This window comes from Oncorhynchus mykiss, chromosome 2, assembly GCF_013265735.2.
Source record: "Oncorhynchus mykiss isolate Arlee chromosome 2, USDA_OmykA_1.1, whole genome shotgun sequence".
NCBI lineage: Eukaryota > Metazoa > Chordata > Actinopteri > Salmoniformes > Salmonidae > Oncorhynchus > Oncorhynchus mykiss.
The window spans coordinates 35,056,288-35,080,462 of NC_048566.1; the positions used below are offsets into that span (position 1 = coordinate 35,056,288).

General features: G+C 40.4%; 1 protein-coding gene across 2 annotated transcripts in view; it reads right to left on the reverse strand.

Annotated features, from left to right (window-relative positions):
• Positions 1-24,175, reverse strand: part of LOC110488299 (gamma-aminobutyric acid type B receptor subunit 1) — a 50,091-nt gene that overhangs the window by 19,817 nt on the left and 6,099 nt on the right. For both annotated transcript variants that reach the window (XM_021560477.2, XM_036946845.1), the window contains exons 5-10: positions 22,065-22,250; positions 18,088-18,105; positions 13,004-13,164; positions 2,377-2,511; positions 863-1,033; positions 95-196 (exon numbers count right to left, since the gene is read on the reverse strand). In XM_021560477.2, the coding sequence (XP_021416152.1) occupies positions 95-196; positions 863-1,033; positions 2,377-2,511; positions 13,004-13,164; positions 18,088-18,105; positions 22,065-22,250 (773 nt within the window). The remainder of the gene's footprint in view (positions 1-94; positions 197-862; positions 1,034-2,376; positions 2,512-13,003; positions 13,165-18,087; positions 18,106-22,064; positions 22,251-24,175) is intronic.

The window sequence follows — 24,175 nt, forward strand, 5'->3', positions numbered from 1 at the left end:
CACCTCACTTCGCTAACAGGCGCAGCTGTGAGCAGGGGAGAGCAACAGCAGCCCCCCCCCCCCCCCCCCCCCATTGAATATTTCATCAAAGCACCTTGAGGTTCTTGACAGCGACAGCCGGGTCGGTGAGGAAGCTCTGTCTCACACTGATCTCAATCCCAGCCTCCTTCACCCTCTGCTCCAGATCATCCAGAGTCTATATGAGAGAAGAAGAGAGAGGGTAGATAGAAAGAGAGAAGGAAGAGAGAACAGAGAAGGAAAGACAAAAGAGAGAAGGGATGGGGAAGATCGAAAGAGAGGGGGGGGGGTTGAGATTGAAAGAAAGATGGAAGGGGTGAGAAAATGAGAAAGGAAAGGCACAAGAAATTGAAATGGACCAAGAAAGAAGAGAGTAAAAGAGGAAAGAGATAATAAAGGACAGAGGGAGAGAAAGAGAAAGATCATTTGAGAGAGAGAGGTGGGAAAAGAGAGAAAAACGAGAGGCAGAAAGAAGGGGAGATGATAAAGAGGGAAAAGACGTAGGGAAAGAGGAGCGATAGAGTTAACCTCCATTAGAGGAAAGAACCCAAGTGCCACATCATCCACCCGGTTGCTCACCACCAATATTCCAACAAATCCACGATCAATTGTGGGATTGAATACTTAAAAGACTGTCATACTGCATATAAGTCCCACGTACGCACACACCCACTCCAACACACTCATTTGCTCATTAAGATGAGGGAGAGTCACTGAAGAGGAGACTGTGGAAGAAAGAGAGAAAGAGACAGACAGAGTGAAAGACAGAGAGAGAGACAGAGCGATAGAAAGAGAGCGAGAGAGAGACATAGAGAGAAGAGATAGACGGAGAGAGTGTACTGACCGAAGTGAAGACCTCTGTGGTCTGCTGGATGGTAGCGATCTTTGTCCACTTCCACTTCTGGAAGAGGCGTACCCTGGTGGGGTTGTGGAGGGTGGCCGAGGGGTGGGTGCGGAAGAAGGTGGGGAAGCGGTTCCTGTTGGACAAGGCTGGAGAGCTGGAGCCATAGGACAGCTGAGAAAGAGAGAGGGAGATAAACATTTAAAACACTACACAGCCAGGCAATATACAGTCCTAATGTATTCCGTACCAATGCAACTTATTGCACTGATTTCAATTGAAGTAAGAGGCGAAGGGGGTCTCATGTTCTATATCTATCATGACTTTGGTTTCGGTGTTCAGAGCATCGGCACCCTGACATCAGGGAATGAGAGAAGAAGAAGGTAGAGAGAGACCTGATGATAAATGTCAAATGTCAAACGTCATGTACAATATCGAGTCCCAGCGTAAACAAATGTCCTGGTGTATGTAGAGGTAGTGGAGCCCCCAATACATGCACAGCAGACAATACATGTAGAGTAGAATGGAGTTTGCCAGCTCACAATTGAGTGCAGTCAGGGGGACAATGGTATCAGCCTGTGGAAAACAGCTCCAGCATTAGGGGTGACACACACACGGGAGAATGAAATTGAAGGAAATGGAGCAAAGCGGCGGGGCACAGGGGCTCATAAAACACCACTTTGCAGGAAGCAGAAGAGAAGTACTCCAATGTGCTTTTTTCACGACCTGAAACACTAGCCTCAAAATGAGTTGGTTCAGGGTCGTGTTCATTATGCACCAAATGGACTATAACAGGAAGGGATTAACTGGATTTGTCCAACAAGAAAGACACATTTTTGTTTTCCGTTGCTAAATGTTTGACCTTTTTTCTTGTATTGGGTCAATGAGATTGGCTCTAAATGTAGACTGAGTTGCTACACTAGGCTTTGGGAGATCCGAATACAGCCGACAATTGGAGCACCCAGAAGTCCCTTGATTCTGGTCTGTTTGGTCCTTGGCTCTATTCCCTCTCTGATAGGCTTGTTTGACATGCAGAGAGATACTCCTCCTGAGGGTTGAACAGAGACAGAAATAAGTGTGTGGCGATTGGTGGTGGTATACACTCTCTCACTAAAGAGCCAGATCCCTTTATATATATATATATATATATGTGTGTGTGTGTGTGTGTGTGTGTGTGTGTGTGTGTGTGTGGGGGAGGGAGGGAGGAGGTCGGGGGGAGACAGCTAGAGTGGGAACAAGGAGGCTGAGAGGAAGAGAACAGAGGAAATCAAGCAGACAGGCCCAGGGCACTAGTTGCTGACAAGTGGAGGGAGTGAAGAGAAAAACAAAAAGAGATAGAGCTTTTAATGAAGGAGAGAAAAGGATAGATAGGGAGATTTCATTTGTTCACAATTAATTACTTGGCTAAAAAGGTTGACAAAAGTTTAAGGTTGATTATTAGATGACGAGAGAGAGAGAGAGAGAGAGAGAGAGAGAGAGAGAAGAATGGGACACACACACACACAGTAGCTACCCACCACTATGAGGTTCCACATGCGAGCAGCCTCTGCTACCAGTGTGGATACGGAGCTGCAGCCGGGCATCAGGACTGTCTTGATGGGCTCTGTGTAGAGCAGATCATAGAGCAACTTGGTGGACTCCCCTGGGTCACACTAAGAGAGAGAGAAAGAGGAAGAGGGACAGGGAGAAAATGGAGGGAGGAGGGGAGATGGGGGAGATGGTGGGAAATAAAAGGGGAGACAGATGTGAGGGAGAGAGAGGGAGATGAAGGGAGAAAGAGAGGGAGGAAAAAGAGGAGGAAGATTAGGAGAGAAATAGGGGGAAAGAGAGGAAGAGAAGAGGGGTGAGATATGTGGGGTAGAGAGAGAGGGAGAGGGAGAAGGGAAGAAAGAAGAATATCAGAAAGAGAAGAACAGAACAGCGATCGATATTCAGCCTTATCGAGCGTCAGTATAAAAGTGGGAAAAGATGGCCAGAGAGAGAGTTAAATCAACCACGCTGTCCAAAAAGGGACAGGAAGAAAATATGACTGCACAAAGAGGGAGGGAGAGATCACAAACAGAACACAATCAAAGCCTCGAATGAATGTAAAATAAGCTTGAGTTGGTCCAATCATGAACAAATGATCCATCACAGGTCTGTCAACAAGGTTTTGAATAAACCATCCCTATTCCAGTCCTCAATAGGGCCCGATCTAAATCAGCCTGACACGTTTAATGGTGATTTACTGTGGAGGGGGAGAGAGAGGAAACCGAACTCCCATGCATTGCAGTTGAGTGTCACAAGCAATCTGGTTGTGGAAAACTGACTTAACAACGGACCTTATGGGCCCTGATTTGTGTGTTGGTTTGTCTCCATTTGTTTTCCGAGATGGAAATAGCGCACTCAAGAAGCAAATGTGTTGGATGCAAAAATTGCCTGTTGATTTCAATGATGGTTGTTTGACTGTTAAAAACGTTGTTGTCTAATGCTACTGTCTCTAGATTGTAGGATGTAATCTAGATATCATGACACCACCAAGTCCAATTGATCACAACGGAAGAGAAAGTGACGTTTTGCTATCCTGTCCCATCTGATAACGTGTCAGGCGGTCATAACCTTTTCTCTGCCCTAGAGAACTACTGGAGATGCCGGCCTTTACAACAACAAAAATAGATGTCAAATTTGCAGTTTGACAAGTAAAATAACCGTTTTCACATTGAGCTTAAATTTCACGTGAAACCACATTTCCACGTACATGAAATGTAGATGTTAGCACCACCTCTTCACATGTGAGGAGAATAACATGTTTTCACCTCACATGTGAATTGCAGTTTGACGTGTGAAATTTTGCGGTTCACATGTGAAAACTTTCACGTGAGAATAGGATGTGCCGCTTGACATATGAAAAACATTCCTATGTGAAAATCACACTTGCATTTTCACATGTGAAAAACAGTGACACCTGTAAAAATCTCATTTGCATTTTCATATTTGAAAATAGTTTAACGTGTGATTGTTTTTCATGACCTTGCAATTCCACATCTAAAGAGACCATCTAATTTGCAGTTTCACATGTAAGAATACTCCACATTTACTCCAATGTTTGTAAACAAAGTAAATGTAAACAAACACTGTATAGCCTAAAAACATAGTTAAAACTATCATTTTGATGGATGGTCAGTACTTGCATCCATAGCGTAGCCTATGGATATAAGAGTGGTTGCATTTCTCCAGCTCCAACCCTCAGCTGTTTACCGAAACTGTGGCAAGGAGAACACTTTGTTAATGTTTGAATTAAGGACTGCCACTTTAAACACTTCTAATTGAGTAACAGCGTTGTTACATGGTGCAATCCTCTAGTGCAGGGGTAGGCAACCCTGTTCCTGGAGTGCTGCAGGATTTTGTTCTAACTTGGCACCACATCGGAACCAACTGAGCTAATTGATCATTTCAGTGATTGCCTAAATTCAACACACCTGGTCTTCCAGGTTGGTTAAATCAAAAAATCTAAATCAAATCCAATTTTATTTGTCACATACACATGTTTAGCAGATGTTAATGCGAGTGTAGCGAAATGCTTGTGCTTCTAGTTCCGACAGTGCAGTAATAACCAACGAGTAATCTAACCTAACAATTTCACAACAACTAACTTATACACAAGGGTAAAGGGATGAAGAATATGTACATAAAAATATATGAATGGGTGATGGTACAGAACGGCATAGGCAAGATGCAGTAGTATCGAGTACAGTATATACATATGAAATGAGTAATGTACGGTATGTAAACATTATATTAAGTAGCATTGTTTAAAGTGGCTAGTGATACATGTATTACATAAAGATGGCAAGATGCCGTAGATGGTATAGAGTACAGTATATACATATGAAATGAGTAATGTAGGGTATGTAAACATTATATTAAGTAGTATTGTTTAAAGTGGCTAGTGATACATTTTTTACATCAATTAAACATGAAGCGCCTGCGGCATTCCAGGACCAGGGTTGTCTAACCCTGCTCTAGGGAGTGAGCTACGTTTGTGCCATATGAAGCAAAACGTCTGTAGTCCAGAACAACATTCTTAGTATTACATAAACCCTAAACTATTGATAGCCAAACAAAATCATTTTTAAATGCGAAAGCCAATGAAATGTAAATGAACGCAAAATAATAGTTTTCAGTTTAAAAAAATTATGATAATGCAATTAAATAAAATGCCTCCCTCTTCCCTGACATTTTCCCTATCTTTGGTTATGTTACTCTGGTCTTTGCTTTCCCTGCCTTTTTTCCAGTTGCAAATTCATTACAGATACAAAGCACCCTACTGTTGGTTTGCCTCTGAAGTTAAGCAGCGTCAGTCCCTGGATGGGAGACCAGATGTAGCTGGAAGTGGGAATTAAAAATAAATTATAAGGGGAAAAACACATGTACAAAATGTACATGTGAAACTTCACACGTGTCCGAAAACCATGAGTTTTGTTTTTGTAAGGGGATGTATAACCCTCCTCTTTTCCACACACACACATGCACTGTCTGTGGTGCTGAAACGGTGCAACCCAATATTAGTGTCAGAGTTAGCATTACTTTGATACTACTCCAGCATCCAATCTATCCGCCCATCAGACTTTGATGAGAGACCAATCCCACAGAAAGAATAGAAGAAGCCACATATGCTGATCTGCTTTATTCTCTTTAATTGCATTCAGATTGAATAATATAAAAGAAGTGTGAATATATAAGAGGACCAGTAGGATCTTATGTCTTATCTCAAGTCACTGTGAATTTCTAAATCTCCCCCTGTAATTAAATCTTGAGTACCACTTGAGTCGTGGTGTTAAATGGTGCATACATGAATGTGATAGACGTGTGTGTGTCCATGCATGCGTGTGAGATGGTCCACATGCATGCTCGTGCACTGTGTGGAAATCTTAATAATTTTGGTCCCTGATTGAGTCCTATCATGTTCCAGCCACCAATTAAAGTAGAAATTATAGATTTTTAAAATTGAATTTAACCCTTATTTTACCAGGTAAGTTGACTGAGAACACACTCTCATTTACAGTAACGACCTGGGGGATAGTTACAGGAGAGGAAGGGGGATGAATGAACCAATAGGAAGCTGGGGATGATTAGGTGGCCGTGATGGTGTGAAGGCCAGATTGGGAATTTAGCCAGGACGCAGGGCTTAACACCCCTATTCTTACAATAAGTGCCATTGGATCTTTAGTGACAACAGATTCAGGACACCCGTTTAAAGTCCCATCCGAAAAACGTCACCCCTACACAGAGAGCACCTCATCACGCCATTTCTCTACCTCTGTCTCCCTCCACCACAGTTAATAATTGATCAAAGTTATCAGTCTCCGCTTTGATATAACCATGGCAACGGTCTAGAAAGGGTGAGTGGTGTGTCTGTGTATAGATCGCAATGTGCTGTAAATAGTCTAATGTTCTCTCCCTACACTGCCACAAACAAACAAGCAGATTTTTTTTTTTTTTTTATTGAACCTTTATTTAACTAGGCAAGTCAGTTACAGTGGCAAGAAAAAGTATGTGAACCGTTTGGAATTACCTGTATTTCTGCATGAATTGGTCATCAAATTTGATTTGATCTTTATCTAAGTCACAACAATAGACAAACATAAGTGTGCTTAAACTAATAACACACAAATTATTGTATTTCTGTTGTCGATATTGAATACATAATTTAAACATTCACAGTGTCGGTTGGAAAAAGTATGTGAACCCCTAGGCTAATGACTTTTCCAAAAGCTAATTGGAGTCTGGAGTCAGGAGTCAGCTAACCTGGAGTCCAATCAATGAGACGAGATTGGAAATGTTGGTTAGAGCTGCCTTGCCCTATAAAAAACACTCACAAAATGTTAGTTTGCTATTCACAAGAAGCATTACCTGATGTGAACCATGCCTCGAACAAAAGAGATCTCAATTAAGAATTGTTGACTTGCATAAAGCTGGAAAGGGTTACAAAAGTATCTCTAAAAGCCTTGATGTTCATCAGTCCACGGTAAGACAAATGGTCTATAAATGGAGAAAGTTCAGCACTGTTGCTACTCTACCTAGGAGTGGCCGTCCTGCAAAGATGACTGCAAGAGCACAGTGCAGAATGCTCAATGAGGTTAAGAAGAATCCTAGAGTGTCAGCTAAAGTCTTACAGAAATATTTGGAACATGCTAACATCTCTGTTGATGAGTCGACGATACGTAAAACACTAAACAAGAATGGTGTTCATGGGAGGACACCATGGAAGAAGCTACTACTGTCCAAAAAAAAAAAACATTGCTGCACGTCTGAAGTTTGCAAAAGTGCACCTGGATGTTCCACAGCGCTACTGGCAAAATATTATGTGGACAGATCCAACTAAAGTTGTGTTGTTTGGAAGGAACACACAACACTGTGTGGAGAAGAAAAGGTACAGCACACCAACATCAACACCTCATCCCAACTGTAAAGTATGGTGGGGTTGCTTTGGTGCCTCGGGGCCTGGACAGCAAACGGAAAAATGAATTCCCAAGTTTATCAAGACATTTTGCAGGAGAATGTTAGGCTATCTGTCCGCCAATTGAAACTGAACAGAAGTTGGCTGATGCAACAGGACAATGACCCAAAACACAGAAGTAAATCAGCAACAGAATGGCTTCAACAGAAAGAAATATGCCTTCTGGAGTGACCCAGGCAGTGTCCTGACCTCAACCCGATTGAGATGCAGTGGCATGACCTCAAGAGAGTAGTTCACACCAGATATCCCAAGAATATTGCTGAACTGAAACGGTTCAGCAAGAGAAATGGTCCAAAATTCCTCCTGACTGTTGTGCAGGTCTGGTCCGCAACTACAGAAAACGTTTGGTTGAGGTTATTGCAGACAAAGGAGGGTCAATCAGTTATTAAATCCAAGGATTCACATACTTTCCCCACCCTGCACTGTGAATGTTTACATGTTGTGTTCAATAAAGACATGAAAACGTATAATTGTTTGTGTTATTAGTTTAAGCAGACTGTGTTTGTCTATTGTTGTGACCTAGATGAAGGTCAGATAACATTTTATGACAAATTTATGCAGAAATCCAAGTATGTCCAAAGGGTTGACATACTTTTTTCTTGCCACTGTAAGAACAAGGTCTTATTTTACAATGACGGCCTACCGGGGAACAGTGGCTTAAGTGCCTTGTTCAGGAGCAGAATTACAGATTTTTACCTTGTCAGCTCGGGGATTCGATCCAGCAACCTTTCAGTTACTGGCTCTAACCAACTAGGCTACTTGCCGCACTGAAAGCCAGACATATGCCGCATTGCAAATAAACGGTGTTAGTGTTGAAGTTCTTCTACACTAAAGTCTTCTTGATATTTCATTATTCAGCGTCTAATTATGTCATGTTATATTTGATGAGTCATCCCTCCTTTTTTTTACCTAAGGCAAACGGATCACACTTTGAAAGCTTCACTGAAACTATTGTGACCTTTACAGTAGATGAACACATCCTATTATTGAACATCATTATACATTCAAGCCAAGACCACTGTATGAGCACGTCTTCATTTTTGATATTATAAAGCAATTAAGAAGACAAGCAATTGGATGATGGTGATTCTTATTTCTAAATCTCATGCTCAAACAGAGTGTGAGCTATGATTGCCTGGGTGATGTTTGGTAACTGACCAAAAAAAGCTGTTGATTGGATAATAACTGAAAGTAAATAGTAGCCGTATTCAATTCCATCTCCTATAATTTCACTCTTAATGCCATAAGCTGCTCATTAATATTACAGCCAGGTGTGAAGCGTTCACAATCCACTGATCGTCAAAGTGATCATCAAACCCAACTGTAATTAGCAATAACTGTACACTAGCACGCACCTGCAGGCTACATTCAAGAAAGTCTCACTGTCTGACATGTTCATTGATTTGGTTCTAGTCATGTATTGGTCTGTCACAAAGGTGTAAATCTATTGGTTTGTCAAAACAAAAAGAGAACCATAAATCAACCAATGGGTGATATTAATTCCATAAATTCCGGAATTCTAGATTTTAGAATATATTGTATTCTATGGCCAGTACCATTGATTCACAAAGCTGTTTCAAGTTAAATGGTATGTATAGTCAGTATATTTTATATGTCCACAACCTAACGTCATGTTTTGTATATGATTTTTAAACCCTGAATCTCGACATGTATACATCAACCATATATATTCATCCATATTATTATCTAATTGAAAGGAGAAAAAATATGAAGCCTGTTTGCGTCAATGGTAACTGTGTTGCCATGCCAACTTTCCTCTCCCCTATTCTTTACAATGGGATTCCATTGCAGAGCCTTTTACACCAATCAGAACAAAGCGAGCGCTGCTCCCTAACCAGTCACAGCACAGTTAACTGTTTCATGCCCGGGTGTAGTGGAGGCATCTGTCCTGTAGTATGATTGATATGGAAACCCAGTGGGAAGGATGGCTGTGTGTTAAAGCTAATGAGGTGATGTGTCTTAAAAATACCAATGTCTATATATCAAGAACAATGTCTATATGTCAATACCAATGTCTATATATCAAGACCAATGTCTATATATCAAGACCAATGTCTATATGTCAAGACCAATGTCTATATGTCAAGACCAATGTCTATATGTCAAGACCAATGTCTATATGTCAAGACCAATGTCTATATATCAAGACCAATGTCTATATATCAAGACCAATGTCTATATGTCTATATATCAGGACCAATGTCTATATGTCAAGACCAATGTCTATATGTCAAGACCAATGTCTATATGTCAAGACCAATGTCTATATATCAAGACCAATGTCTATATGTCTATATATCAGGACCAATGTCTATATGTCAAGACCAATGTCTATATATCAAGACCAATGCATATATGTCAAGACCAATGTCTATATGTCAAGACCAATGTCTATATGTCAAGACCAATGTCTATATGTCAAGACCAATGTCTATATGTCAAGACCAATGTCTATATATCAAGACCAATGTCTATATGTCAAGACCAATGTCTATATGTCAAGACCAATGTCTATATGTCAAGACCAATGTCTATATATCAAGACCAATGTCTATATGTCAAGACCAATGTCTATATGTCAAGACCAATGTCTATATGTCAAGACCAATGTCTATATATCAAGACCAATGTCTATATGTCTATATATCAGGACCAATGTCTATATGTCAAGACCAATGTCTATATATCAAGACCAATGTCTATATATCAAGACCAATGTCTATATGTCTATATGTCAAGACCAATGTCTATATGTCAAGACCAATGTCTATATGTCAAGACCAATGTCTATATGTCAAGACCAATGTCTATATGTCAAGACCAATGTCTATATGTCAAGACCAATGTCTATATGTCTATATATCAGGACCAATGTCTATATGTCAAGACCAATGTCTATATGTCAAGACCAATGTCTATATATCAAGACCAATGCATATATATCAAGACCAATGTCTATGTCAAGACCAATGTCTATTTGTCAAGACCAATGTATATATGTCTATATGTCAAGACCAATGTCTATATATCAAGACCAATGTCTATATATCAAGACCAATGTCTATGTCTATATGTCAAGACCAATGTCTATGTCTGTATGTCAAGACCAATGTCTATATGTCAAGACCAATGTCTATATGTCAAGACCAATGTCTATATGTCAAGACCAATGTCTATATATCAAGACCAATGTCTATATGTCAAGACCAATGTCTATATGTCAAGACCAATGTCTATATGTCAAGACCAATGTCTATATGTCAAGACCAATGTCTATATATCAAGACCAATGTCTATATATCAAGAACAATGTCTATATGTCAAGACCAATGTCTATATGTCAAGACCAATGTCTATATGTCAAGACCAATGTCTATATATCAAGACCAATGTCTATATGTCAAGACCAATGTCTATATGTCAAGACCAATGTCTATATATCAAGACCAATGTCTATATATCAGGACCAATGTCTATATGTCAAGACCAATGTCTATATATCAAGACCAATGTCTATATATCAAGACCAATGTCTATATGTCTATATGTCAAGACCAATGTCTATATGTCAAGACCAATGTCTATATGTCAAGACCAATGTCTATATATCAAGACCAATGTCTATATGTCTATATATCAGGACCAATGTCTATATGTCAAGACCAATGTCTATATGTCAAGACCAATGTCTATATATCAAGACCAATGCATATATATCAAGACCAATGTCTATATGTCAAGACCAATGTCTATATATCAAGACCAATGTCTATATGTCAAGACCAATGTCTATATGTCTATGTCAAGACCAATGTCTATATATCAAGACCAATGTCTATATATCAAGACCAATGTCTATGTCTATATGTCAAGACCAATGTCTATATGTCTATATGTCAAGACCAATGTCTATATGTCAAGACCAATGTCTATATGTCAAGACCAATGTCTATATGTCAAGACCAATGTCTATATGTCAAGACCAATGTCTATATGTCAAGACCAATGTCTATATGTCAAGACCAATGTCTATATATCAAGACCAATGTCTAGATGTCTATATGTCAAGACCAATGTCTATATGTCAAGACCAATGTCTATATGTCAAGACCAATGTCTATATATCAAGACCAATGTCTATATATCAAGACCAATGTCTATATGTCTATATGTCAAGACCAATGTCTATATGTCAAGACCAATGTCTATATGTCAAGACCAATGTCTATATGTCTATATGTCAAGACCAATGTCTATATGTCAAGACCAATGTCTATATGTCAAGACCAATGTCTATATGTCAAGACCAATGTCTATATATCAAGACCAATGTCTATATGTCAAGACCAAGATCAATCAAAAAAATCAATGTATTAAATAATGATGCTCTAAACTTAGTGTCTAATGCCGTAATTCAATCTGAACCATATTTAGGTTTTGCTATTTGTCACCATATGTCAAGACCATCGTCTATATGTCAAGACCAATGTCTGTCTGTATGTCAAAGCACAAGGGACATTTCTTCAGTGGACAGAATGCCACTGCAGAGGTCTCCTGGGGATAAGATGTCACATATAGCTGACCATCACTGACCCATTTGACCACTAGCTGACCACTAAGCTCCAGTGACTAACCAGGAAATGATAGAGCCAAATATTAGTGCTATTAAATTAACAAAACACCCGCTGCTTGTCTCTCATCAATCATTCATCATATAGGCATTTTCAAATGTCAGCACTATACACTCACTACACATCTATATGTTTCCCACTGTTCCTGCCCCAGTTATTGCCTCCCACTTCGTAATTTAGCAGCTAGCTGATGCTTTGTGACTGTCCGCTGACGCTGTCCTTGGTGCTGAATTGCAGCAAGCCAATATCAGTGTCTGACTTGGCATTAGTTTAGTTTATCGTCCACCACAATAAAATCGGGGAGGCGACTGTGGATCGGTCTCTGTCCATTCGTACATTAGCCACATGCAATATCTCAGACAGCACTAGGCCGATTTTGACGAGATTTGGGTCTTTCTATTTTGACGACAATGATGCGTCTTGCCATAGAGATCCCGCATTTACAAAATGACACTAATTGGCCTAAAGCCGGAGCTATGGTAATTAACTGAAATGTGTTAGTTGCGAGATTTATCTCAATTGGCCCAAGGGGGACGCTGCATCTTTTGTGGGGGATGACATGTTTACTGTTGCCTTGTTTTTTTTAAATGAAATGGGCAAATGTGCAACAATTCTAAAAGGGGTAATATAATTTGGCTTTTGGTACATAACTCCCTTGACAATATTAAATAAGTATGCTGCTGAGTTGTTACATTACTGTACCCACCTGCTACAAGGGCAATACATTCAAATAAGTATGCCTGCTGGAAATCAATATCATGTTGGCAAGTTTTAACAATGTATAGAGACATATGTAAAGAAGAAAGGCTGTAACTGAAATAGAAATTAAGTGTTCATGTATTTAATATTACATGGACACAAACTGGTCTAATTTAATTTCAACTGGTCTAGAGACTTGTGAAAAACCAAGATAAAGTTGTATTCTCTTCTGATTATGTGACTATCACTTTTTAACTACAACAATGGATCTATTTGATCCAAAAATCTACTCACCATACTGTCATAGTATATCAGCTCCAGTTCGTAATCCGGCAGAATATCCGTCCGGTTGTTTACCAGATCCAAAGCCATCTGCGCAGAGGGGAGACATGCTTGGCCGCCCGGCCAACCGCCGCTCATGGGGAAGAGAGCTCCGATGTAGAGTTTCTTCTTGCCTAGGGACGGGCACGGCCAAGAGAGGAGAAGTAAGGTGAGCGATGCTCGAAGTGCAATATGGCCGGACGCAACACTCGATAATTGCCGCAGACTTTTTCCAATTACCGCCATGGTCAGGTAATTTGAATTGAAGCGATATCCGAATGTTGCAGTGGAGTTGCGTTCGTATTAGAATAATAGGAGATTATGTTGTAATTAAAAGTTTAGAGAGCCTCGAGGTGAATTTGCAAAGAATCGCAATAGCATTTCATTGCAAGAATTTTGCGCTCTCCAAAAAGTGGATTCACGTGTTCGCCTCGCTAACATACAGTGAATGATTGTTAGAAAAAAAAAAAGAAATAGCCTAGCTCGCCTGCTCTTATATTATTTCAGTGGACTAATGGTCTCGATTTATAATTTGTCCGTGCAGAGGTCCATGATATACAATCTAAATAGTTAATGTTTTTATCAACGTTGAATGTTGGATTTATAAATATGGTATAACTTGTTTGGAAACCACTTTTGCCTCCTTTTGTCGTTCAGCAGGCAGAGTTCAATAATTCCAAAACCTAAGATGAAGTGTTCAATTAATTGGGTTCAGCAAATAAGTTGAATGGTTTTGTTCCAGGTGCTGTAAAAGCTCATGAGGTAGGATAGTTTCCCTTTCCGTCGCGATTGAGAATATTGGACAGACATTAAAATAATGCTATTCGGTTATTTCTAATGATTCATGATCACCATGATTTTGCACCGAAAGGTTTGCGCGCGCGACCAGTCCAGACGGCAGAAAATGAGCTCCGGGTTACGAATAACGTTTGAATTGTCCTTATTCTCTGGTTAATAAAAGCAAAGCGCACTGTGCGTAATTTCAGGATTTTAAAATAATCTGTCCGTGCAACGACCCGTATTTCCAATTGTAGAGGATGAAACGAAGTGTCCAGGAATGATACGCGAACGGTATATCATCCACTGCAGCAGAGGCTATGAGTGTGCGTCTGTGTGTGTGCATGTGTGTATGAGCGAGGACAACTGATGATATTTGCTAGTCGGTGAATGTGTAGAGACATCGAGAGAGCAAGTGAGACAGGGGGATGGTTAAGGGGGCACTATAAACTGCAGTGCCTATTTACCAACTTTTGAATTGTGTGTGAGTGTGAGTGTGTGCGTGCGTGCGTGCGAGTGTGTGTGCGTGTGAGCGTGTGCGTGCGTGCGAGTGTGTGTGCGTGTGAGCGTGTGTGTGTGCAAAACATAGTTTCTACAATCAAAGAGTATTGGCACTCAGTATCTGTCACTCTCTAATTCATCTTTTGGGAGCAATAGATTATTCAAATCAATATATGACTAAGTTAACTTTATCTGGGAAAATAGAGGGTACACTGATATAAATCAAATATTTGAATATCAAATCAACATAGACTTTAGATTGAAAGTGAGCCAAATCGATTCTCAACCACATGAACCAATGAAAGAACATTCATTCACACAAGCCACAAGCCAATAGAAAGACCATAAAATGCATCAAGGGCTACTTTGATAAATCAGCAAAAGCAGTGGGACCAGTCAGTGCATCAATTTCCCTGCTCTCCTTTTCCCTTCATTTAAGCTGACCTGGAGTCAGTCTGTGTGATATATAGCCAAGATCTGCTACTGTACAGGCTACAGCATACCTGCTGTTTGAACCATCTGTCCACTTTAATAAGGATCTGCCCCTTTTGTTCAATTTTGGCCTAAAATGACATACCAAATCTAACTGCCTGTAACTCAGGCCCTGAAGCAAGGATATGCGTGTTCTTGGTACCATTTGAAAGGAAACACTTTGAAGTTTGTGGAAATGTGAAAGGAATGTAGGAGAATATAACATAATAGATCTGGTAAAAGATAATACAAAGAAAAAAAAACTGTTATTTTGTATTTTTTTTGTACCATCATCTTTGAAATGCAAGAGAAAGGCCATTGTGTATTATTCCAGTAAAACTGTAATTTAGATTTTGGCCACTAGATGGCAGCAGTGTATGTGCAAAGTTTTAGACTGGTCTAATGAACCATTGCATTTCTGTTCAAAATGTTGTATCAAGACTGCCCAAATGTTCCTAATTTGTTTATGAATAACTATTCATGTTCAAAACTGTGCACTCTCCTCAAACAATAGCATGGTATTCTTTCACTGTAATAGGTACTGAAAATTGGACAGCGCAGTTAGATTAACAAGAATTTAAGCTTTCTGCCAATATCAGATATGTCTATGTCCTGGGAAATGTTCTTGTTACTTACAACCTCATGCTAATCACATTAGCCTACGTTAGCTCAACCGTCCCGTGGAAGGTACACCGATCCCGAAGAGGTTTTAAAGCCTCCTCTCATTGCCCTTTAATCAGCCAATGCAGCACTGACCGCATACCAAATGCCACCCTATTCCCTATAAAGTAGAGCTCTGGTCAAAAGTAGTGTACTCTAAATAATAGGGTGCAATTTGGGACACAACCACCGTTTCACTCTCAGCTCTTAGACAGGGCTCTCATACCCCCAGTAGGCCAATATGAATAACAGAATTAGAACCAGCTATAATAGAATTATAGAATTAGTCAGAAAATGCTACCCTCCCATGACTCCACCTCTTCCACGGCTAAAATGTAACACTTGACTCATTGGCAACAGCTACTGGCACTCTGGGGACTAGAGAGTAAACCCAATGCTATAAATGCATTCCACCTTTGCTCAATAATTAGGCTGGTTTTAGGTTCTCTATGTAATATCACTGTATAAATACTCTTATTGTGCACTTTGAGATAGATTGTGTGATGGAGAAATAGCCACCTTCCTCCACCTCAGTACGATTACAGTGGAATGGATTTACTACAGAATTGCATCTGAATACAGTAATAGTCAATAGCAGACCCAAAGCTACTAACTGTTATTGAGTATACTTGGCAAAGGTGGCAATTCAACTCACAGCCCTTGTGTTGCCAGCCAGCACCATGCGTGTTCCAACCTCTAACCCACTGAGCCATCTGTAGCCCACAATGACGTAAAACTCCTCTGTCTCATAGATCACCTGTCTGAACTTCGCAGCATGCCATGTATTATTCACACCTGATATTTAAATGCTATTCCATTACGCGGCCATCTATATGCCAGCAAACACCGAACAACACATAGTGGGGCAGACATTTGTCACAACAAGAGCACTCTGAAAAAACAACATTTTGAGTAGACGTTATGGCAAATAATATAATGCTAGTTCCAAATACTGCTAGCAACTCTCAGTTGGATTGCGTGCATGGTGCACATCGTAGAGTTTACTTAAAGGGGCAATCTGCTATTCAAACAAAAACAAAATCAAAGTGGTCACCTTGCCACTGGTTTTGGTAAATAACTGAGGGATGGGGCTGGAGAAATGTAACCACTCTCAAATCGATAGACAGAGCTATGGAAGCAGGGACTGACTACCCATGATATTACTACCCATGATATCATGTTTTTAGGCTATATAGTGTTTGTTTACAATTACATTGTTTATAAATAATGGAGTAAAACAAGATTATACTGTATTTTGGGTTCTGATGTGGTATGACATTTATAAGTGATATTCTTCAATAATCAATATAATACATGTACTGTATAAATCCAAAAGTGGATGTAGCAACTACATATTTCCCCTTTAACTCTGGTTAAATAATCTCCTCCTTATAAGGCACATCGTTAAAGAAAAGCTTCAAATTAAATCACGAAGCAGATTATAATTTTACGTTATTTTTGTACAGATCTGTGCTCGTATGTATGACTAAAATGTCGCCCACAGCGTTAGAAACTAAACGCTGTCGCAACACCTCTGCCAGAGCTATCTATTATATCAACTGTATCAGTGGTGGGATCCAGTGTGGTACAGGAATCCCTATTCTGGTTAACCTATAAGAACACAGGGCTTAAGATCACAGAAGAGAGAATTCTTTTTCTGACTTCCTCTGACTGCTGCTAACACACACCCACACACACACACCTCCACACACAGACACAGACAGGCCTGGGTGTTAACCTTTACCCAGCTGAGAAGGCAGTAAGTGGGTGTTGATACCACACTGAGTGAAAAGTGGAATGGAGAGAGAGAGAGAGAGAGAATGTGAGAGAGAGAGTGAATGAGAGATAACAGGAGAGAGTAAGCCTGGTTCACATTTCATGGAGATTTTGGAATAAAATTTGCTTTCTATGCACCGTTAGGACAGGTTGGCGCAGGAGAGGACTACATTGAAATGAGTGAGTAATGTTGTTGTTAATGGTTGATAATAATCATTAAATAATTATTAGTGATATTGTACGATCTGAAAGAGGAGTTGAAAAGTGTTACGCCAGTATTTTAAGACAGGCATATAATAGGTAGCCTCTTAAATTAAGCAATAATCTTCAACAAAAATGACAAACAAATAATCATCTTGTCAATGCCACAAGGACAACAATTTAACTATAACATATTTTGTGTCATTTCTACTCTTGGCAAGGTAGCCTAGTGCTTAGAGCATTGTGCCAGTAACCGGAAGGTTGCTGGATTGAATCCCCGAGTTGACAAGGTAAAAATCTGTCTTTCTGCCTCTAAGCAAGGCAGTTAACCCACTGTTCCCTGGGCGCCGAAGACATGGATGTCGATTAAGGCAGCCCCCCTGCACCTCTCTGATTCAGAGGGGTTAGGATTAAAAGCAATAGACACATTTCAGTTGAACGCATTCAGTTGGACGATGTGGTGTTGACAAGATTATCATTTCCCTTTATCTAATTCAAATCAGTTTAAATCCTTCACCAGTAGAATTACTGGTCAGCAGAAGGCATCCTGCTCTAGAAATGATGTACCACTGCCCTCTTGTGCTTAACAGAAGCATTACAACTTTTTGCAACATTTGTTTCAATAAGCTTTTACATTCATTGACAACCCAACCAAAACCAATCTCTCTTACCTTTGTAGTTTCTGTCATCTGTGGCAAGCAAATAGAAAAGACAAAATTACATTTGTTAATAGTCAAAATGATTTGGTGACTGGTAGCGTATGTTAATGCAACACTAACACTGTGTGATGTTTGTGAATTGTTTCATTCTTCATGGATTGATGCACTATACGTGTTACTCATGACACATGTACAGTACTCCATGCTCCTTAAATTGAAATCAGTATGTAGGCCTACTGTAGACTACTTTTACTGTAGTCTGTATACCTTGTGGAAGTGACGGCCACTTCCGCTTCACTTCCGGGTCATGTCCCAAAATCTCTCTAATAGGCTTCAAAATTATATCACAAAATTACTTTAATATATATACAGTACCAGTCAAAAGTTTGGACACGCCAACTCATTCCATTTATTTATTTTTCTACATTGTAGAATAAATGTGAAGACATCAAAACTATGAAATAACACATATGGAATGATGTAATAACCAAAAAAGTGTTCAACAAATCAAAATATATTTTAAGTAGCCACCCTTTGCCTTGATGACAGCTTTGCACACTCTTGGCGATAAGGACGATATGAACCAGTTAGTTACAAGGCCGTCTGATGTTTTGTATATTAGATTAAGCAGGTTTTTTTTGCCAGCCAGTACTGTTTGAAAATGAAAACAATATATCAAATAAATGGAGACCTGCAAGCTTTTCAAAATAGAGAAATATACAGCTGATTGGTGGGAGATGTAGTTCATGTGTGTAGTTCAAATAAAATGGTTGTAAATTCTCGGCTTCGTGCTTCTTCTTGGGCGTCAAATATGTTTAAGTAAATTCATACCAAAGCACATATACATTTGAACAAATATGAAGCCCACTCTTAGCCTACAAAACGAGAACAGATGTCAAATTGATGGGGTATTACACAATTATTCATAAAATATGGCTTGTGTCCACCAGGTGACAGTACTATAACTCCCAGTTTAAGACAAGTACACAGAACAAGGGGGTGAATGTCAATTGTATTTCCTGGATTTTTCGCATCCTCCCTTGTACCATCAAATGTGAACTGAAGATTATTTTACCTTTTGTTGTTCTAAAATTTGTTTGTCGAGATTTTTTTACTGTATATATATTCAATTAATTTTGTGATATAATCTTGAAGCCCATTAGAGAGATTTTGGGACATGACCCGGAAGTGAAGCGGAAGTGGCCGTCACTTCCACAAGGTATACAGACAATACAGTAAAAGTAGTCTACAGTAGGCCTACATACTGATGTCAATTTAAGGAGCATGGAGTACTGTACATGTGTCATGAGTAACACGTATAGCGCATCAATCCATGAAGAAAAAAAAAATCTCAAACAAATTTAGAACAACAAAAGGTAAAATAATCCTCAGTTCACATTTGATGGTACATTCATACGATGCATTCGTTACATATGATTGACTCCAAAGTTCTTGAGGAACCAAGGGGAGGAACCTCTGACCTTCTCCGCCGTTGTGTTTTGAGGAGGCGGCAAGGAGAGAGGATGCGAGGATTCAAGGAAATACAATTGACCTTCATCCAAAAAAGCTGAACATTTATAATTTGTACCTATACACACACCTATGATTTGCACACAAAACAAAGCATATACACCATTGTAGAATACATGCCTGGACACACAACTATATTGACAATATATCAATGTACACAGAGTACAAAACATTAGGAACACCTGCTCTTTCCATGACAAAGACTGACCAGGTGAATCCAGGTGAAAGCTATGATCCCTTATTGATGTCACTCGTTAAATCCACTTCCGTCAGTGTAGGTGATGGGGAGACAAGTTAAATAAGGATTTTTAAGCCTTGAGACAATTGAGACATGGATTGTGTATGTTTGCCATTCAAAGGGTGAATGAGCAAGACAAAAGACTTAAGTGCCTTTGAACGGGGTATGGTAGTAGGTGCCAGGCGCGCTGGTTTAAGTGTGTCAAGAACTGCAACGCTGATGGGTTTTTCACACTCAACCGTTTCCCTTGTGTATCAACAACGGTCCACCACCCAAAGGACATCCAGCCAACTTGACACAACTGTGGGAAGCATTGGCGTCAACATGGCCCAGCATCCCTATGGAACGCTTTCAACACCTTGTAGAGTCCATGTCACGACAAATTGAGGCTGTTCTGAGAGAAAAAGGGGTGCAACTCAATATTAGGAAGGTATTCCTAATGTTTTGTACACTCAGCGTATATAGGTTTGTCTATGTATGTTTCCATGGAGTATACAGTGCCTTGCGAAAGTATTCGGCCCCCTTGAACTTTGCAACCTTTTGCCACATTTCAGGCTTCAAACATAAAGATATAAAACTGCATTTTTTTTGTGAAGAATCAACAACAAGTGGGACACAATCATGAAGTGGAACGACATTTATTGGATATTTCAAACTTTTTTAACAAATCAAAAAATGAAAAATTGGGCGTGCAAAATTATTCAGCCCCTTTACTTTCAGTGCAGCAAACTCTCTCCAGAAGTTCAGTGAGGATCTCTGAATGATCCAATGTTGACCTAAATGACTAATGATGATAAATACAATCCACCTGTGTGTAATCAAGTCTCCGTATAAATGCACCTGCACTGTGATAGTCTCAGAGGTCCGTTAAAAGCGCAGAGAGCATCATGAAGAACAAGGAACACACCAGGCAGGTCCGAGATACTGTTGTGAAGAAGTTTAAAGCCGGATTTGGATACAAAAAGATTTCCCAAGCTTTAAACATCCCAAGGAGCACTGTGCAAGCGATAATATTGAAATGGAAGGAGTATCAGACCACTGCAAATCTACCATGACCTGGCCGTCCCTCTAAACTTTCAGCTCATACAAGGAGAAGACTGATCAGAGATGCAGCAAAGAGGCCCATGATCACTCTGGATGAACTGCAGAGATCTACAGCTGAGGTGGGAGACTCTGTCCATAGGACAACAATCAGTCGTATATTGCACAAATCTGGCCTTTATGGAACAGTGGCAAGAAGAAAGCCATTTCTTAAAGATATCCATAAAAAGTGTTGTTTAAAGTTTGCCACAAGCCACCTGGGAGACACACCAAACATGTGGAAGAAGGTGCTCTGGTCAGATGAAACCAAAATTGAACTTTTTGGCAACAATGCAAAACGTTATGTTTGGCGTAAAAGCAACACAGCTGAACACACCATCCCCACTGTCAAACATGGTGGTGGCAGCATCATGGTTTGGGCCTGCTTTTCTTCAGCAGGGACAGGGAAGATGGTTAAAATTGATGGGAAGATGGATGGAGCCAAATACAGGACCATTCTGGAAGAAAACCTGATGGAGTCTGCAAAAGACCTGAGACTGGGACGGAGATTTGTCTTCCAACAAGACAATGATCCAAAACATAAAGCAAAATCTACAATGGAATGGTTCAAAAATAAACATATCCAGGTGTTAGAATAGCCAAGTCAAAGTCCAGACCTGAATCCAATCGAGAATCTGTGGAAAGGACTGAAAACTGCTGTTCACAAATGCTCTCCATCCAACCTCACTGAGCTCGAGCTGTTTTGCAAGGAGGAATGGGAAAAAATGTCAGTCTCTCGATGTGCAAAATTGATAGAGACATACCCCAAGCGACTTACAGCTGTAATCGCAGCAAAAGGTGGCGCTACAAAGTATTAACTTAAGGGGGCTGAATAATTTTGCACGCCCAATTTTTCAGTTTTTGATTTGTTAAAAAGGTTTGAAATATCCAATAAATGTCGTTCCACTTCATGATTGTGTCCCACTTGTTGTTGATTCTTCACAAAAAAATACAGTTTTATATCTTTATTTTTGAAGCCTGAAATGTGGCAAAAGGTTGCAAAGTTCAAGGGGGCCGAATACTTTCGCAAGGCACTGTATGTGTTGTTTTTCCATTTCGAAGCTAAACCAAAACATATAATATCAACACAAACATCACATTTGAATAACATGAATAGATTGGGATTCCATTCCACACTTACAGAGGCAGACCGGTTTGGGTGAGTCCCACTTGCCCAGCTTGGTGCAGTGTGTGATGTTCCTGCCCTCCAGCATGAAGCCAGCATGGCAGCTGTAGTGCAGCACGGTGCCCTCCACCGGTGGCCCAGGGGGCTTCAGCGCCACCCTCCCATTCTCCAGGGATGTCCACACACGAGGGCACAGCAGCACTGGGAGAGATGGGCAGAGTAGTGGGAGGAAGGTTAGTGGGAATGACAGCAGTCATATTTACATGACATGTACTAACTGCCAGTGTGTTTCTGCTCTCTTGCCAACTCCTTATGGAACAAATATGGCATGACAATTCTACAAGGAGTTGGCAAGAGAGCAGAAAACAGACTGGCACTCAGGCTAATACGGTACCAGTGTTTATTTTGGCCTCTTTTTTCTATTTAGTTTTAGTCTTCAAATAAATGTCAGTCACATTTTAACAACTAAAAGTAACAAAGAAGGAAATTATTATCAGTCAACAATAAATCTGGACAATTTTTGTCTTGTTTTAGTCAGTGCATTTCTTTCCAATTAAATAATTAATTCACTACATGACCAAAAGTATATAGACACCTGCTCGTCCAACATCTCATTGCAAAATCATGGGAAATAATACGGAGGTGGTCCCCCCTTTTCTGCTATAACAGCCTCCACTTTTCTGGGAAGGCTTTCAACTAGATGTTGGAACATTGCTACGGGGACTTTCTTCCAATCAGCCGCAGGAGCATTAGTGAGGTCGGGTACTGAATTTGAGCGATTAGACCTGGCTCACAGTCGGCATTCCAATTCATCCCAAAGGTATTCGATGGGTTTGAGGTCAGGGCTCTGTGCATGCCAATCAAGTTCTTCCACACCAATCTCAGCAAACAATTTCTGTATGGACCTCGCTTTGTGCACAGGAGGTATTGTCATGCTGAAACAGGAAAGGGCCTTCCCCAAACTGTTGCCACAAAGTTGGAATCATAGAATCGTCTAGAATGTCATTATATGCTGTAGCGTTAAGATGTCCCTTCACTGGAACTAAGCGGCGTAGCCCGAACCATGAAAAACAGCCCCGGACCATTATTCCTCCTCCACCAAACTGTAAAGTTGGCACTTTGCATACGGGCAGATAGCGTTCTCCTGGCATCTGCCAAACCCAGATTAGTCTGTCGGACTGCCAGATAGTGAAGTGTGATTCATCACTCCAGAGAACACGTTTCCACTTCTCCAATGTCGGCGAGCTTTACACCACTCTAGCCAAAGCTTGGCATTGCGCATGATGATTTTAGGCTTCTGTGCTGCTGCTTGGCCATGGAAATTCATTTCATGAAGCTCCCGATGAAGTTATTGTGCTGATGTTGCTTCCAGGGGCAGTTTGGAACTCGGTAGTGAGTGTTGCACTCCCTTTCTGTGAGCTTCTGTGGTCTACCACTTTGTGCCTGAGCCGTTGTTGCTCCTAGACGTTTCCACTTCACAATAACAGTACTTACAGTTAACCAGGGCATCTCTAGCAGGGCAGACATATGATGAACTGAATTGTTGGAAAGGTGGCATCCTGTGATGGTGCCACATTGGAATGTTGCTGAGCTCTTCAGTAAGGCCATTCAATGTTTTCTATGGTGATTGCATGGGTGTGTGCTCGATTTTATTCACCTGTCAGCAACGGGTGTGGCTGAAATAGCCGAATCCACTCATTTGAAGGGGTGTCCATGTAACCGATGTGAAATGGCTAGCTAGTTAGCGGTGGTGCGCGCTAATAGCATTTCAATCGGTGACGTCACTCGCTCTGAGACCTTGAAGTAGTTGTTCCCCTTGCTCGGCAAGGGCCGCAGATTTTGTGGCGTGATGGGTAACGATGCTTCGTGGGTGACTGTTGATGTGTGCAGAGGGTCCCTGGTTCAAGGCGAGGGACGGAAGCTAAACTGTTACATCCACATACTTTTGTATGTATAATGTATTTACCTCTTACTTCCATCATGTGCACATTCAGACAGACTTGTCCAACTAGACATACTATCCCCTAATATATCTGGCACATTGCTATTGCAGCCGATTGTAACCAATGTCAGCCAAGACTTACCATATAAGCTTCAAAGCCTTGGCTACAGGTTAAACAATTTAG